The sequence below is a fragment of the Lagenorhynchus albirostris genome, chromosome 6 (genome assembly GCF_949774975.1).
Source record: "Lagenorhynchus albirostris chromosome 6, mLagAlb1.1, whole genome shotgun sequence".
Classification (NCBI taxonomy): Eukaryota; Metazoa; Chordata; class Mammalia; order Artiodactyla; family Delphinidae; genus Lagenorhynchus; species Lagenorhynchus albirostris.
In genome coordinates, this window is record NC_083100.1 from 93,519,459 (window position 1) to 93,534,910 (window position 15,452).

At 35.5% G+C, this 15,452-nt stretch overlaps 1 protein-coding gene across 8 annotated transcripts in view; it reads right to left on the reverse strand.

Annotated features, from left to right (window-relative positions):
• The window catches only part of R3HDM1 (R3H domain containing 1), a 181,579-nt gene that overhangs the window by 83,243 nt on the left and 82,884 nt on the right, over nt 1-15,452 (reverse strand). For 5 of the 8 annotated variants that reach the window (XM_060152977.1, XM_060152981.1, XM_060152979.1 and 2 more), the window contains exons 4-7: nt 12,267-12,308; nt 11,711-11,800; nt 7,798-7,912; nt 6,655-6,733 (exon numbers count right to left, since the gene is read on the reverse strand). In XM_060152977.1, the coding sequence (XP_060008960.1) occupies nt 6,655-6,733; nt 7,798-7,912; nt 11,711-11,800; nt 12,267-12,308 (326 nt within the window). Of the gene's footprint in view, nt 1-6,654; nt 6,734-7,797; nt 7,913-10,863; nt 10,920-11,710; nt 11,801-12,266; nt 12,309-15,452 lie in introns of those variants that run through there. The other 3 variants (XM_060152983.1, XM_060152980.1, XM_060152982.1) reach the window with 2 other exon arrangements.

Sequence of the window (15,452 nt, forward strand, 5' to 3'; positions counted from 1 at the left end):
CAGATATATCTTGATCTGCTAAATATTACTATATTAGATTCTGTTCTGCGAATGTATGGATTATAACAGCATATTAGTCCTTACTTCCCTACTCAATAAAGCTAAGAGGTAGCAGGAAAACAGACATCTTTAGTCAGGCTCATGACTTTGTTATTCTGAACTCCATAGAAATAGTACTCTAAAGAACATGCAATGCCAGTAACAACAGGAATACTCCTATGGGAATCCAATGCTAGTTTATAAATGGAACTATAGCACAGAAGTATGAACTATATTACTAACTCTAATTCAGAAGGAGAGGACTTTTCAAATCATTCTGAAAATCACTATTATATATTTCTAAGACTTTGGGAATTTTTCCCACAAAGAATCAAAATGAACCAAAGACCTCCAACATGTAAAATAAATAGGGACGCTAGGGAACACCTGCACATGCTCCTTTAGACCACTAGGGTCCTATTTAGCACACTTACAAAATAAGTTACTGGTACCACTCCCTTTCAAAGGACCTCCCTGCCCACACACCAAGAACATGGCTCAAGAGAGTATTCCTGTGCTCACTGTAAATGTCATGCGCATGTGGGAAAAACAAAACAAAACAGAAACAAAAAAAACCCCTCAAAGAACCTTAAAGCTAGAAGTAGCTTTACAAATCATTCAGTTCTGTTCCTAAAATTTTATAGATCAAGAAAACTAGGCCAAGAGGTTAATGTTTCCCTCCCAAATAAACACTATATAGTAGATCCCTCTCAAATTTTAAAAGGAAACAGTGCCCTTGCTTAAGTTGCCCGAAAGTCTATACATCAGCTCTGAGTTTGATCTTTTCTCTATATTGTGGAAGAAGTCTTATAAAAAACTGAGTAATATTAACCATACATATTTTTATATCAGTTGAAAAAAATCAAGAGAATAACATGCCTATGTGGTGATTTCAAACCCAAAGCTGAAAACACGATTACATTTTAACTCATATTCTAGCAACATTCAATTCTGCCCCTAAACCTGTTTCTCCTTCAGTATTCTGCATTATCAGCGTGGCACTACCTTTCACTTGGCATATTGTACTAGAAGCATTTTTGGCCCATTACTGTGCTTTTAAAAATCCTCCTATGCAGTTAATTACTATTGCAAAATTTATCTATCTTCAATCTATTTTTCTTCTATTTCTACTGCCACTACCCTGGATCCAAGCAATCAGGATCTCTGACTTGACTACTGTAATAGTAGTGTATTATCTCTCTGTATCCTCCCTTGTTCCCTCCTAATCTGTTCTACCTGGAGCATCCATAACAATCTTTTAGAAACACACATGTGAACACAAGTCATGGCCTTGGTTAAATATTTATCACAGGTTTCTCACTGCTCATAGGTTATAACTGAACACCTGTAATGTGGCCTACAAGGTGGGCATGATCTGGTCTTCATCTACCTCTTTAGCTTCTTTTCCTGCCCCTTACTCACAAAACTCTTATCATTTTAGCTTACCCCTGTAATTGCCAAGCTGGTTCCTTGAACAAGCTGTTTCCTTTGCCTAGGACAGCTTCTTATATTCTTTCTTAGAACCTGTTTCTTTCATACCTTTAATAGCGTTTATCACAATTACCATTATATAATTGTGAGGAGGAGCTCAACAAATGTAACTGTGTGGAATAAATTAATCAGATTATTTCATCCATGTCTTTTAATATTTTTTTCCTTAAAATTTTGGGGGAGGATGGGAAATTTTTACTTCATAAGGTTTCCCCCAAAAAAGGACTTATTTACTTAACTATAAGACCCTCTTTTCTTCTAATTTTTTGGGGGTCAATTTGTCTTGAGATGATATAATTTTCAGTAACTTTCCTAATGTATTTTATATACTTGTTGCAGGGGGAAAAAAAGGAATCTGAGGCAGGCAACTTATTCAGCATTCATGAAACAGTGCATTTAAATTTGTTTCCTCTGTTTGAGCTCAACAGCAGGCCTAAGATATGTGAAATGTTCTTCAGTGAATGAACTGGCATTGAAAACAAATTTCTGTTGTCTCCATGAAAGTAAACAAAATCTAACGATTTTACTAGCTATTGATACAAATCCAGGTTTTTATTTTTTTTTCCTTTCGCATGTAGATCTATGGATTGCAGAGGATTTTCTATTATTACCTGGGCCATTTATTTAAATAAGTTCCCGTACTTAGTTTACGAAATTTTCAGTTAGTAAAAAGTAGAACTTGTTAGGAAAATAGCTTTCCTAAGTTCTCAAGATTTACACTTCCTGCCTGTATCATATAGCTATGTATGTATATGATACATGTATGTATGTATATGATACTATGTATGTATATGTATATGATATATCTATAGCTTGGTCTAAGTTTCCAAATTTTCAAATCTGTAATCAAGGTTAGATATTTTGGTAATGGCCATAGGTTAAAAATTAATAATCCTTTATAGAAGCATTACATACATCAAACTAACAGATCCACAAATTCCTTTTCTTAAGGCATAAGGTTTATTAGCGCATGAACCTAAAAGTAGGCACGCATTGAACTTATCATATAACGTTTAAAAATAGACCAATAAATGCTGTCTATTTATTAAAGAAATAATAAAAACAAAGATCTCAATCAAACTGACCAATAAACTACTATCTAAAGTGAAAATGAAGGGGCAAGAATCTTTTAGTTACCAGTGCTCTAGTCATTATACCAGAACTGACTTTAGAGAAAGTGTGTGCAGCTGGTATACAAGTGGCAAATAAAAAAGAAGAAAACAACAATGCTTCCATCTGACCACCCCCTTCCCAATGTTCCACATGACTTGGGTCAAATATCTGCAACAGGCAAGAAATAAGATGATTCAGACATTACCTCCAGTAAAAGTAATTTTAGGAAATATTTCAAACACAGAACAATTGTACGATATTCCCCAGAACAATACAGTTTACTTTTACAATATCCATTCTCAGGATTTATCCATGGGGCTGCTCCCCTCCATTAGCGATGTAATATAGTTGCCTATATTGTCCATGTTTCTTTAGTACACTGTGGAATTTACACAAAACGGGTATAAAATCAATACAAAAACAGGTATAAAAACCATGTGAGTGAGTGTAAACTCTATCTTGGACAACTTCAGGTTCCCAGGTTCTAAACTAGTAATGAGTATTATTATAGTTTCCGATAATATTTCTTGAAACAGGAATTCCAGATAAACTGTTATTTAACACCTGAGGTTAAGTTTATTCATCGGGATGAGAACAAGATAAAAGATTAATGATCTGAAGAAAAAATTTGAAATAAAACATTAGCTAAATTTTAGTATCACTAAAAGTAAATCTGCTTAACATTTAGAAATCTCTGAGCAACAATCTTGAAAGCTCTAATGGAAATTTGCCAGACTTATTACTAATTTTGTGCCACGTATATCTGGCAATTAATTGTGTGTTTCATTGAGAGAACACTGAGCTATCACTTAGGCAAATTTTGCTTCTCACAAAATTTAACATTAGCTACAACTTTCTAATCCACACTGACATTACTAATAACTTATTCATTAGCCATTACATGAATGATTCACCTATATATTTATTCAAATAAAAATGCATACACAGAAGGATTAAAGTTGTAATACATGCTACACAACATGGATGAACCTTGAAAATATTATGCTAAGTGAATGAAGCCAATCACAAAAGACCACATACATATGATTTCATTCACATGAGATATCCAAAACAAGGAAGTCTGTAGAGACAAACTAGATTAGGGTTCAGGGCATAGAGAGGTGATAGCAAAAGCGTTCAGGGTTTCTTTCTGGGGTGATGAAAAAGTCCTAAAATTGATTGTAGTGATGGTTGCACGTATCTGTGAATATACTAAAAACCATTAAATTGTACACTTTAAAAACACATATGGGGCTTCCCTGGTGGCACAGTGGTTGAGAGTCCGCCTGCCGATGCAGGGGACGTGGGTTCATGCCCTGGTCCGGGAGGATCCCATGTGCCGCAGGGCGGCTGGGCCCGTGGGCCATGGCCGCTGGGCCTGCGCATCCGGAGCCTGTGCTCCGCAACGGGAGTAGGCCACAGCAGTGCGAGGCCCGTGTACTGCAAAAAAAAAAAAAAAAAAAAAACCACATATGCAGATAACTTTAAAACTTTTTCATTTATAGAGGAAAACAAGAGAATTGCACAAAAGAAAAATATTTTGGAATGTATAAATATAGATTTCTATATTTGTCCTTATTGATGTTTCTCCTACAGGTTCAGAAGAAAGAAAAATTCTGCCTGTTTAAGATCCCATCTTATTTTATACAAACTAGCTATGTATGTTCTACCATGCTCCTATTCCTTAATCTATTGAGTTCTAGTTTCCACCATCCTACCGCAAATGAAATGGTTTGTTAAAATAGCCAACAACTTCCTAGTTCCTCAATCTAATGGATTGTTTCATTTTACCTTTCATGATACTGTTGCTGATTGGTTGACTTCTAAGACAAGCGTTCTCATGATTCTTTTGCAATCTTTTAACACCCATGGTCTCTTCCTTCACATCTACCCTTAACACGTTGCCTTTCCACAGAACAAAGCAAGAGTCACTTCTACTGAAGACTGATGGCTGCCGATAACAGCAGCCAGGCTCATTTACCTGAAAACCAGAGCCTTTTAACTGCTGACACACTTCATCTCACTGTGGCTTTCCATCAGGCACCTCAAACTATACTTATTTATAACAGAACATGCCTTACTCCATTCAGGCTTGCCCTTATTTACTTCCCCTGTTAATGGAACTAGCTGTCAGTCCAGCCAGAAATCTAGCAGCTGTTCTGTTCTGCTCCAACGTGCCGCTACTCTTCCATATCCAAATAATTACCAAGTCCTGCCACGGTATTTCTTAGATGTCTTTCGAATGTGTCCCTTCCTCTCTATTCTTCTCTATGTTTGTCAACCCACAGTCCTTGCTTATGATCTTGGCCCCTCACTGACAAAGTAATCTTTCTAAAACATAAATCTCATTATAGCATCACCCTTTTGAAAATTCACCCTTTTGAAAATTCTGTCATGACTCCTCAACGTAGCATGCCATACTCAGTATTTCTCAAACGATGAACTACTGGCATCTCAAGTAAGGCTATTTTTCGTCGATCATTGCATCCCTAGCTTACCAGTAGCATTCCTTACTCATTCACCACCCCAGTGTGTTGGTACTATCCTAGGTTGAGGACAACTGCATAACCTGCTTTCATTCCTCAACAACGCCCTCCGCCTCATTTTCTACAATCACTTGCCACATGCCTCCCTGCTAGAGCCAGAGTGTACAATCTCGTCTTTGCTTGGATATGCCACCTCTCTCTCGTACGACCGTGCCCTGGCGATGCTCTTGTCTCCCTCGTGCCGCTCATGTTCCAGTTTAAAGCACTCTGAATTCAAGACTCAGCTCAGGCATTATCTTTTCAGTGAAGCCTTCCCATATCCTTTCAGAGGTTGGGATCCCCTCCCTGTGCTTTTAAAGCACACTGAAAAACTTCTTTTACAACATCTATTCTATTTTAATTACATATCATGGGTTTTTTTTTTTCTAGCACACAGACAGTGAATATTTTAGGGTCAGAGATTATATTTTGTTCATCTTTATATCTACAGTGTTTAGCACAATGCTTAGCACGTGATATATACCCAAGAAATGCCTGTTCAATGGACTAATGAATTCACCTTTCAGTTGGGACCGCTGAGGAATAAGTTTGCGGAGTTGGCTGACTTCTTCCTCACCTCACACTTATACATCTTCAGCCCATATTACAGGGAGATCACTTTTCAATTTGGTGGGTCCCCTTTTGGGGTTTATGTTAAATGTAAAATAGGAAATCAAGACGGTACTGAAACAATAAATCCTGAATGAAATTAAAGGTGTATCTTGAAGCAAGACATGAGATAAGGCTCAATGACACTAAAGAGAGTTGTTTGTTTTCTTTCATGTGCACCTACCCAATGAACTGAATATTTCACAAATTTTTACTACCACTCTGGGAAGCTAACATCTGGAGGAGGGGTTCTTAACCTTCAAGTCGTCTACCCCATGAACATGTTGGTCAGATATTTTGTGGATAAACCTCTCTGTGGGGAGACTGCCTCACTGGGGTCGATGACCTGTCAAAAAGCTAAATCTATTTATCTAGTACCTCGGCAAAACAAAGGACTTCACAATTAGTTAAATTTGTGACTCAAATAAGCACCTTAAAAATCTTTGGGTTGGAGGTTTATAAACTAAGCAAGAAGAAACAAAAATTCTGCATTCAATTAAGTCCAAAAACTTGTTATAAGTGAATACACTAAGTTATCTGGTTGAGTGCTTTATCATGAGGTATATTTCTCTCTCTCCTATTTCATGATTAATGATAACTCTTCATCTCAATTAAGAGTCAAAATAGCTTGGTGATTCTGTATTTTCCCAAATTCCTAAAGAGTATGAATTATCTTTATATCATGGTGATATACATAATGCCAAAAGATATTTATACATGTGCATATAGAGGCCAACAACATCTTAGCCCTAAGAAACTAAAATGTTTCTGGTGTACTTTAAATATTTTAATCTTATTCTAACTCAGTAATGAAAACATATATAACAAAATTATGGTACTCTAGAAGCAATGTAAACCTTATAAATTTAATTTTTACCTGGGATTGTTTTTTAATGTATTTACTAAAAATTCATGTAGATCTATGCCAGTTGAATCAGTGTATTCTTGACTGGAATCTAAAAAACAACAACACAAAAACCCAGTATAAAGTTGTTTGAAACAAATCCCTTTCCCTTTACACATGATGTATATTAAAATAAAATGAGATGCCCCACATTGAAAAAAAACTGACAAAGTAGGAAAATGGAATTTATGATGAATTCAGATGACCACAATTTTGCTACTCCCATATAATGAGCATGACACGGATTTACGTAACTGTATGTCTATGTACATTCTTAAAAAAATTTATCTCTCAAATGTGCCAGTTTAATTTGTTCTGAATTCTTAAAGATCCTTTTATATACTCACCACAGTCCTCATATTCAAAAATGTCTCAAGCAAAAAATCAGAATGATTTAGACAATTAACTACGTTTGAAGCAAATTGAGTCTGCTTAGTTCAGTTACAAGTATAAGTGCAGGCAATAATTTGGAGATAGGCAGGAACTGTAGCTCTGAAAGAATGTTTAATTAGATTTGATCGGGTCTATCACAAAAAGCTCGCTTTCAAAATGTTTCTTTACAAACATTCATGTTTATTTCTTCCCCTTAAATGTAATAGCCTTATGCTGTTTATAAAACTGGTCAACATAACTGGGTCTATAAATTAAAAAAGCATTTTTATAGACTTGTAATGATATATGATGAAGTCCCTTAAAATTTATTATAAAAGATAAACATTCTAGGTTTCCAAGAATATTCTTACTGGATACTGAACATTTTGGCATCAGCTCTCTGTATCATAAGGAATTAAAAAAAAATAATATTTTTAGTGGAATCAGTATTCAAATTATAGTGATTCCATTATTTCAATACAAGAGACAGACCAATAAGTGATCATGACAGTTATCTTCCTTGGTGACTTTTGCATGTGTTGCAGTTTTTTGGCTAAAGCATCTTACTGATGTTCAGCAGAACTGCCTTATGCCATTTTGCCCAGAACAGTATCATCCCTTCGGTCTGTTCGAGATCATTTTTAATAGAAATACACTATGTAAAATTATTCAAGGGGTAAAGGATGGAATTATCGACAGTAAAACTAAAATTTTGTTTAAAAAACACAGAAATAAATTGCAAACCTCTTGATAACATTTTTCTGGGCAACTTATCACTGGCTTTTTCTTTTTCTGCTTCATCTTTTGAGGGCTTCTCCTCTTTTTCAAATGATTGTGTTAACTGGATCTGAATTTTCTCCTGTTGGAAGGTAAAATCAGTTATTAAGTGAAAATATAAAGTGATTCAGTTAATACCTCACATTTGTATTTTTTTGAGTAATACAAAATTGTATGGAGAAAAAGATTTTTATTTTATCCAATTAGATTCTTCAAACTAGAATACAACTTAAAATATTTTTACCGTTTTAATCAACTCTTGATAAAAAAATGTTAAAATTAAGGCTTTGAGTTGAATTTATCAATTGAAACATATCCTGAAAATTATCTTAGAGAAAATAAATGTTTTTTTAAGAATAGTTTAAATGAATCTACTTGTAAAACCCTTGGAGGACAGAACAGGTCTTTTTAACCTATTTTTTTTTTGCAGTGGAGATGCCACAGTCAAGCAAAAGTATGACAATTATCATCAATCATGACAATAGGAACATATGAGTCAGGTCAACACTTATCAAAAAATACTTTGAGTGTCCATTATAATCATATTTCTTCATTTTCTTGCCATATAAAACTGTAAATAAAAACTTTCCAAAACCAAATCCCCCACTTTGCTTATTTCCTATTTGAGCCCACTATCACTGTTCCTCCTTCAATCACCACAAAGTTGTTTTAGAAAGATTTCAAACAAAATTGTTTTCCTTAGTGATATGTAATATTTACTTGTAAAGTAACCATATTCTCTAAGACTGAAAAGGAGAACTACGTCTACATTTTATTTTTGAAACAATGTCATTACATGCAATTTCAGAACCCAAAGGAATTACCGGAAATTAATTCATATAGCTCAAATAGATAAAAATCACATAGCTCTGTTTATTCAGGCAAACTTATAAAGAAAGGCAGACTAACTTCCAGACCATTTCTACTAAAGATAAAGGTACAGCCTATATGCAAGCTAAATTACTGTATACAGTTGTTCTTTAGAGATGAAAAATATTAATCAATTACTTCGCTTTTCTAGGTGAGGGTTGGTGGTGACGGTAGGCGCAGTAAGTCAATATTGAAGAAGATATAAATTTCAGGAATCTTAAACTTGCAGCCACCAGGATTTCTATTACCCATTTTCTCCCCACATAATTTTTTTCAAAATAGTATTTGGCAGAAGAATTTCAGATCAAATACATACATATTTTTTCCTATGGTGTTGCTGACTGCTATTTTCATCTTTTTTCAACTCTGCTTCCCATTCCATCCCAGTTCAAAGTTGTGCTCAGGATATAGGACAAAAGCTATGCACTGGCAATTTCCACTAAAACGATGAACACCTGCTTTAAGCCCTCCTTTGTCTTGTTTACCAAATCTCATACGTTAATCAATGTCATACGTTCATCAACCAGTCATTTTTCTCATTATGACTCATTTTCTAATCCACTTTCCTCATTCTTTTTTAACTGTAAAATAGATATTTAAAAATGAATCCCAGAACTATGCTTCAGAAGTAGAATATTTAGAAGTTCTCCTGACTTACAGCTTCTCTATTGCTGTTACTCAAGGATAATCCATAAAATCCAGGTTGGAAGAAAAGATTTCACATTTACAACTTCACTAAAAGGCACTTATAATGACTATCAGATTTCATTTCCAAATTCTCTTTCTAAAGTCACATATTTTAATTACAGATATTAAACTATTTATCAAGATGAATTGTATTTAGAAATCCAGTATGCATAATGTACTGAGGCTTGTCTTCAGTTGGTACTGAGCCCTTGTTTTCAGTAGCAAATAAACAAGACATATTTTAAATGCCTAAGTCCTTATACACGAACTCTCCTGACTATAAATAACTCAAATGAGAGCAATATCTCCATAGGTAGCTGTAATTCCTTTACTCTTCACTTTGTAATTGACATCATTTATTGAGGTCACTTCCCTCTCATTAGCTGTCATCTGACACAAATTACATCTCTCTTTTAATTGCCTCTCAACCTTTGGAACAATGAGTTTTATTCCAGATTAATTCCTCAAAAATCACATTCTGAAGCAAGCATTATTAGTTGGAAAGTATCTCTGCCGTCAAGGATTTGGTACTAGTACATTTTACAAGAAATAACTTATTTTCCAATTCCCAGTCAGATGCAATTTAGTTAACTCAAGACTGGGAAAAAGACTTTCTATTAAAAAGAATATCTTTTGTTCAGAGAGGGTAATAATAGGTTATTATCCCAAAAGAAAAAGTTAACTGTATCCAAGAGAAATTGAGAAAGACTATATTACGTGGAATAACTGAACTCTGGCATAACCATCTTATTCATTATCCAAATGCTGTAACTCAGCTGTTTTGAACAATATATACATTAATATACAACATATACTCCTTATATTAATTTTTTCTCATAAATTTTCACTAGACAAATCTATGCAGTACTATAAGAACCCTCTCCCCCCTTCTGCCTCCCACAATAATTTTTCAGATAGGTGAAATGTACCAAATAAAATCAAAGATCATGTCTGTTACAGTTTTTCTCAAAAAAGGCACCTTTTCTGGACTAACAGTCTTATGAATGCCTGACCCTTCTCATTTCCTCTATCTCCTTGGACTAATTATTCCAAGAGGCTAAGATGGTGTAACATTTTGGTCAACAAAACAAAGAAATTAATTTTCAAAAAACATTACATTGCCAACTGCTCCACCCCGAACAGGTGCATTCTTTACTCTGAATGTACAAAAGAACTTTTAAAAATCAAAAGTAAATTTTGAACCCTATGTTGCTTGACACTTGAACGAATTTCAAAGGAAACTGATATTAAGTGCATTGACAATAAATAATCTATCAAAAAAGTCCTTTTGTTATAATTCAGAGACAGAGTTGTAGTGCTTTTAAAAACAGAACACATTCTAAATATGTGACAACTATCTTCAGTATCTATAGTAGGCTTTTGACGTCATCATCTTCTAAATCAAGGCAAAGCATAACTGTCTTTGCTTGAATTAACAAACGTACAATTAGCATTAAAAAAAAAAAGACATACAACCTGTCATGGCTTTTTTTCTCTTTTCCTTTATTCAGTCATGTGTCTTAACCACAAAATTGCCTCAATTCTTTGGAAACTAATTGTTGGAATACAGAGGGATTTTAGGTTATTCAAACTCTTAAAAAGTAGAACAAGCCACAAAGAGCCAAAGTTATCACATTGATAAACACTGGTAGAGGGTCCAAAAATAATTATATGTAAATGTCCAAATGTAGAATAAGACAAAGATCAATCCATAACTGAGATTAACAGAAAAGTAAAGTCATAGCATTAAAAAGAATATAAAAAGCAAAAAACCAAACTATTTGCTTGAGCCTTGGTAGTTCTATACTTGGCAAACATAGACAGAAGAGGAATTAGAAATATTAGACAACTATTAGAGCCATGCTAATATGAAAACAGACTTCACCACGCATTCAGGTTAAGTAAAATGATATGTAAGCAGAAGTCTTAGGTAGTCTCCTCTTCACACTCAAGAGGTGTTTGACAAATTTCTAAAAGCCAAAATCAAATTTGGGCAAATTCAAGGGCAAATTTCATCACAATCACATTAACTGGAAGTAGTACTTTAATATAACTTTTCCATAACAACTTATAATTTCCCTTAAAGCCATATTCTCAGTTAATTATATGATCTCTAAGTTTTTCCAGTGAGAAATCATTGCACTAAGCCTTAGACTTAGTAGTTTCACTTAGTAAAAACATATATAACACACGTACATGCACATCCAAATTTTATTTAACATTATGAAAAAATTTTCTCCAGGAAGTAGGTTTTTCCACAACTTTAAATAATTAATTTTTTTTCCTTTTTTATTTTGCTTATTGCTTTTTTTTTTTTTTTTACCTGGTTCTCCTGTGATATCTCTGCTGTAGGGGGTGGTGGAGATTCTTCACACACTGCAAGGCTCCGAACTAGCTTTAACTTTGAGCTTGACTAAAGAAAAGTATTTAAAATTAACACTACATTCCATAAATCTAGGGCATATCCAAAAGCCCCCTAGAGTTTCTTAAGTTTCTTTATAATAGTTTCTGCCATGTACAGACGTAGGTGAAATGTGCAAGTTAAATATATCATTAAATACCATTAAAACCTTTTGTTATGAGGGAAAACAATAACTGCAGTTTTGAAAATAATAGCAATAGCAAGAATGGGAATAACTCCAATCGCAAAACCCAAAGAATGATGAGAAAGCCATTTTCTCTACAGATGAAGAACCATTAAAGATATAAAAGCAGTGCACAAAAGCGACTAGGCAAGACAAAAAACCCAAATAAAACAAAACAAGCTTTCTGCCCCAAAGAAAATATGACAAAACTAAACTGAATGCAGTGCTCTATGAAAACAAAGATTCATCAAGCATGAAGGCCCTTGGCATGCCAGCACAAAATATTTACTATACCTTAGACCTTTTTCCTGTCTGTCCAAATGACTGCAGTGGCCGCTGAATACACAAGAAAGATTTGTATTAAATTTCATACTGAAACAGAAAGATGGCTTCTTAGTTCATAATCCTAAACCACAGAGAAACTAACTGCACAAAGAATGGAAAACGAGGAAATCAAAGTTGGTTTCAAGTAAAGAAGTACTGATTCCTCCCAAAAGCACACTTGCAGAAGATTCTCTAAAATCCTTCTGTGGGTTGGCATGTCCTTTAAGTGAGCAAATAGCCACAATTTCTGTGTTAATTGAGCTAAATTGAATTTATAACGTAAATTCTTAGACAGTAGCAAAATAAAATATACTTCTTTGGTATTCGATAACATATTACACTTTAGCCAAGGTTAGGGGGAAAAAAAACCCCACAAAGTCCTGAGGAATTTTAAGTGGCTGTGCTCAGCAAAGTTCCAAACTTACTAAGGAGAATGTTTCAAATGACCATTGAGTCAGAGTACAACCACCTCTCTACTGAGTCTTTTCAGCACTGTACTTCATAGTACACCCCCAGTTTACTAGCACGGAATCCTACTTGCCTATCTAGGGTAAGGCAATGAAGCAGAAATGAAGAAAAGTGGGCAAGGTTCTAATATGTATCCTACTTGCCTAATCTAGGGTAAGGCAATGAAGCAGAAATGAAGAAAAGTGGGCAAGGTTCTAATATGTATGTTCAACTTGACCACCAGATCATCAATCACGCGAATAGGGAACCCACTGGGGTGAGTAGCTCTAGTCTGTAATACCAGGCTTTGGCTTGGGAAAGCAGCTGAAGTCCCTGTGAACCGAAGCCAGATAGGTTTTCTTTCCTTCCACCTCCTTCTAATCTACTTGTTTAACACCAACCCCAAACAGTACAAGGTCCAGGTATCTATCATTTATACTCAATCAATACCAGGGAGCCAGTTTGGTATCAAACATAAAACAAAGTCCTTAATACCTAGATCAGTATGCTTCACATATGAAAAAAAGCCACCATTTCATTCTAACATCCAAAAAAAACTTCCTTGTAGACCAACAGAAATGAGAATCTACAGTACCAGGGTGTTGTCTCCCATTTTGAGGCCAAAGTTCTTGAGATAAGAAGCACTATATTCTTGGGAATTTTGACCCTGGATTATCCAACATTAAAAATCAGCAGTAACACCACCAAAATGAAAATAAAAAAAAATGATCTTCTGTTTCTTACAGAGAAGAAAATGGTACAGATGCATGAACAAATGCACACGGCATTACTGCCTAAGAGAGCTTTTACATGTTGGTTCTGTCTTCTCTATTTACTCACTTCTTTAATTTAATCAAGAGGATTTCTGTTATTCGCAACTAAAAACAGAATTAAAAGAAGTTATGTTACATAGAGTAAGGGTTTACAGGAAAAAAAAAATCCGAGAAAAGTCAATAGATGAATACGAGCAAAATGCACATGACTAAATGAGTTCTAAGGCAGCAGAAAAGAATTTACTCCGGTCCTCTGCTTTAATCCCTTATAATTCTACATATCAAAGGCACAGCACTTCCTCTTAAAAGTTTTTTTTAAAAATAAGAGAGATGATTAACTGACAAGTAAAAGCTGCATTCACATGTAGGACTGGATTTAAATTTCTGGCTTTGCTTCTTACGAATAGGTGACCCTGGTCAAGTTATTTCAGTTTACTTTTACCAGTATAAAAGTTAATATTGTTTGTATTAATTCTCAAGGTTCCTGAAAAGGTTCAGGGAAAGGGTAGATTTAAAAAAAAAGCAGGGGGGGTTGGGGGAGGCTGTATATTGTCCCTACAGTAATGTTTTAGAATTTTCAATGACTTACACATGCATTAACCGTCTCAGTTTTAATTCATAAGAAAATTTTGATGAAGGAAGATTAAAAAAAGAAAAATCGGGCTTCCCTGGTGGCGCAGGGGTTGGGAGTCCGCCTGCTGATGCGGGGGACGTGGGTTTGTACCCCGGTCCAGGAGGATCCCACGTGCCGCGGAGCGGCTGGGCCTGTGAGCCATGGCCGCTGAGCCTGCGTGTCTGGAGCCTGTGCTCCGCAACGGGAGAGGCCACAGCAGTGAGAGGCCCGCGTACCGAAGGAAAAAAAGAAAAGAAAAATCAAAGAGGGGTAAAATTATCTCACTGTGACTTAATATGTTCTAAGCTCCTGCTGTAAGCCACTCTGTGCCAGGCACTAGGCCTATAAAGATGAATAAGACACAATTGGTCTCAAGAGCCTTATAGTCCAGTATCAGAGTTACTAAATAGTAAAACAGAACCCAAGATCTTTAGAATCTTAGTCCTGTGTACTTTATATCACACACCTATAAAAAATCTTGCTGTGAGTCAAATACTACTTGTGAGAGAGAGAATTCTAAAGATGGCCTCCTAACAGGCCCCTCCTCTGGTAATTTAATCGAACTCCAATCTAAAGAATGTTGTGAAGGGATTCTGCAGATGTAATTAAAGTCCCAAATCAGTTGATCTTAACATACAGATAATTCAGCTGGGTCTGACCCAATCAAGTGAGCCCTTTAAAAGCTGAGAGCATTCTTCTGTTGGGAGTGGGGCGGCAGATCAGATTCAAAGGGTGAGAAGGACCTGACACTGCACAGCTGGCTTTGAAGATGGAGGGGACAGATGAAGAGGCCTACAGGCAGCCTCCAGGGGCACAGAGTGGCCCTTGGTCGACAGTCAGCCAGGAAACATGGACCTCAGACCTCCAGCTGCAAAACACTGAGGTGCCATTGTTGTCGGAATGAGTGTAAAGACAAATTCTTCCCCAGAGTCTTCAGATAAGGGCCCAGCCTGGACAACCCCTTGGATTTCAGCCTTGAGAAACCCTAAACAACTCAGCTGAGCTCAACTAACTTCTAGTCTACGTAACTGTGAGCTGATAACTGGGCATTGTTTTAAGCCTCTAAGTTTGCGGTAATATGCGACGACGCAGCAACAGGAAACGAATACACTGCTACGTAAGTAAACTATAAACTGCCAAAGTGGCATTATTCAACAAAAATCACTCATTATTTCATTTCAAACAGCAAAGAACCGAAATTACATAATAAATACCAGAAAATCTACCATACATACATGCACACACAACAACAAAGCAGAGAAAACAAGTTTGGCATTAAATAAGAATAAATTATTTTTTAAATGAATTTAGTTATTTAAAGCA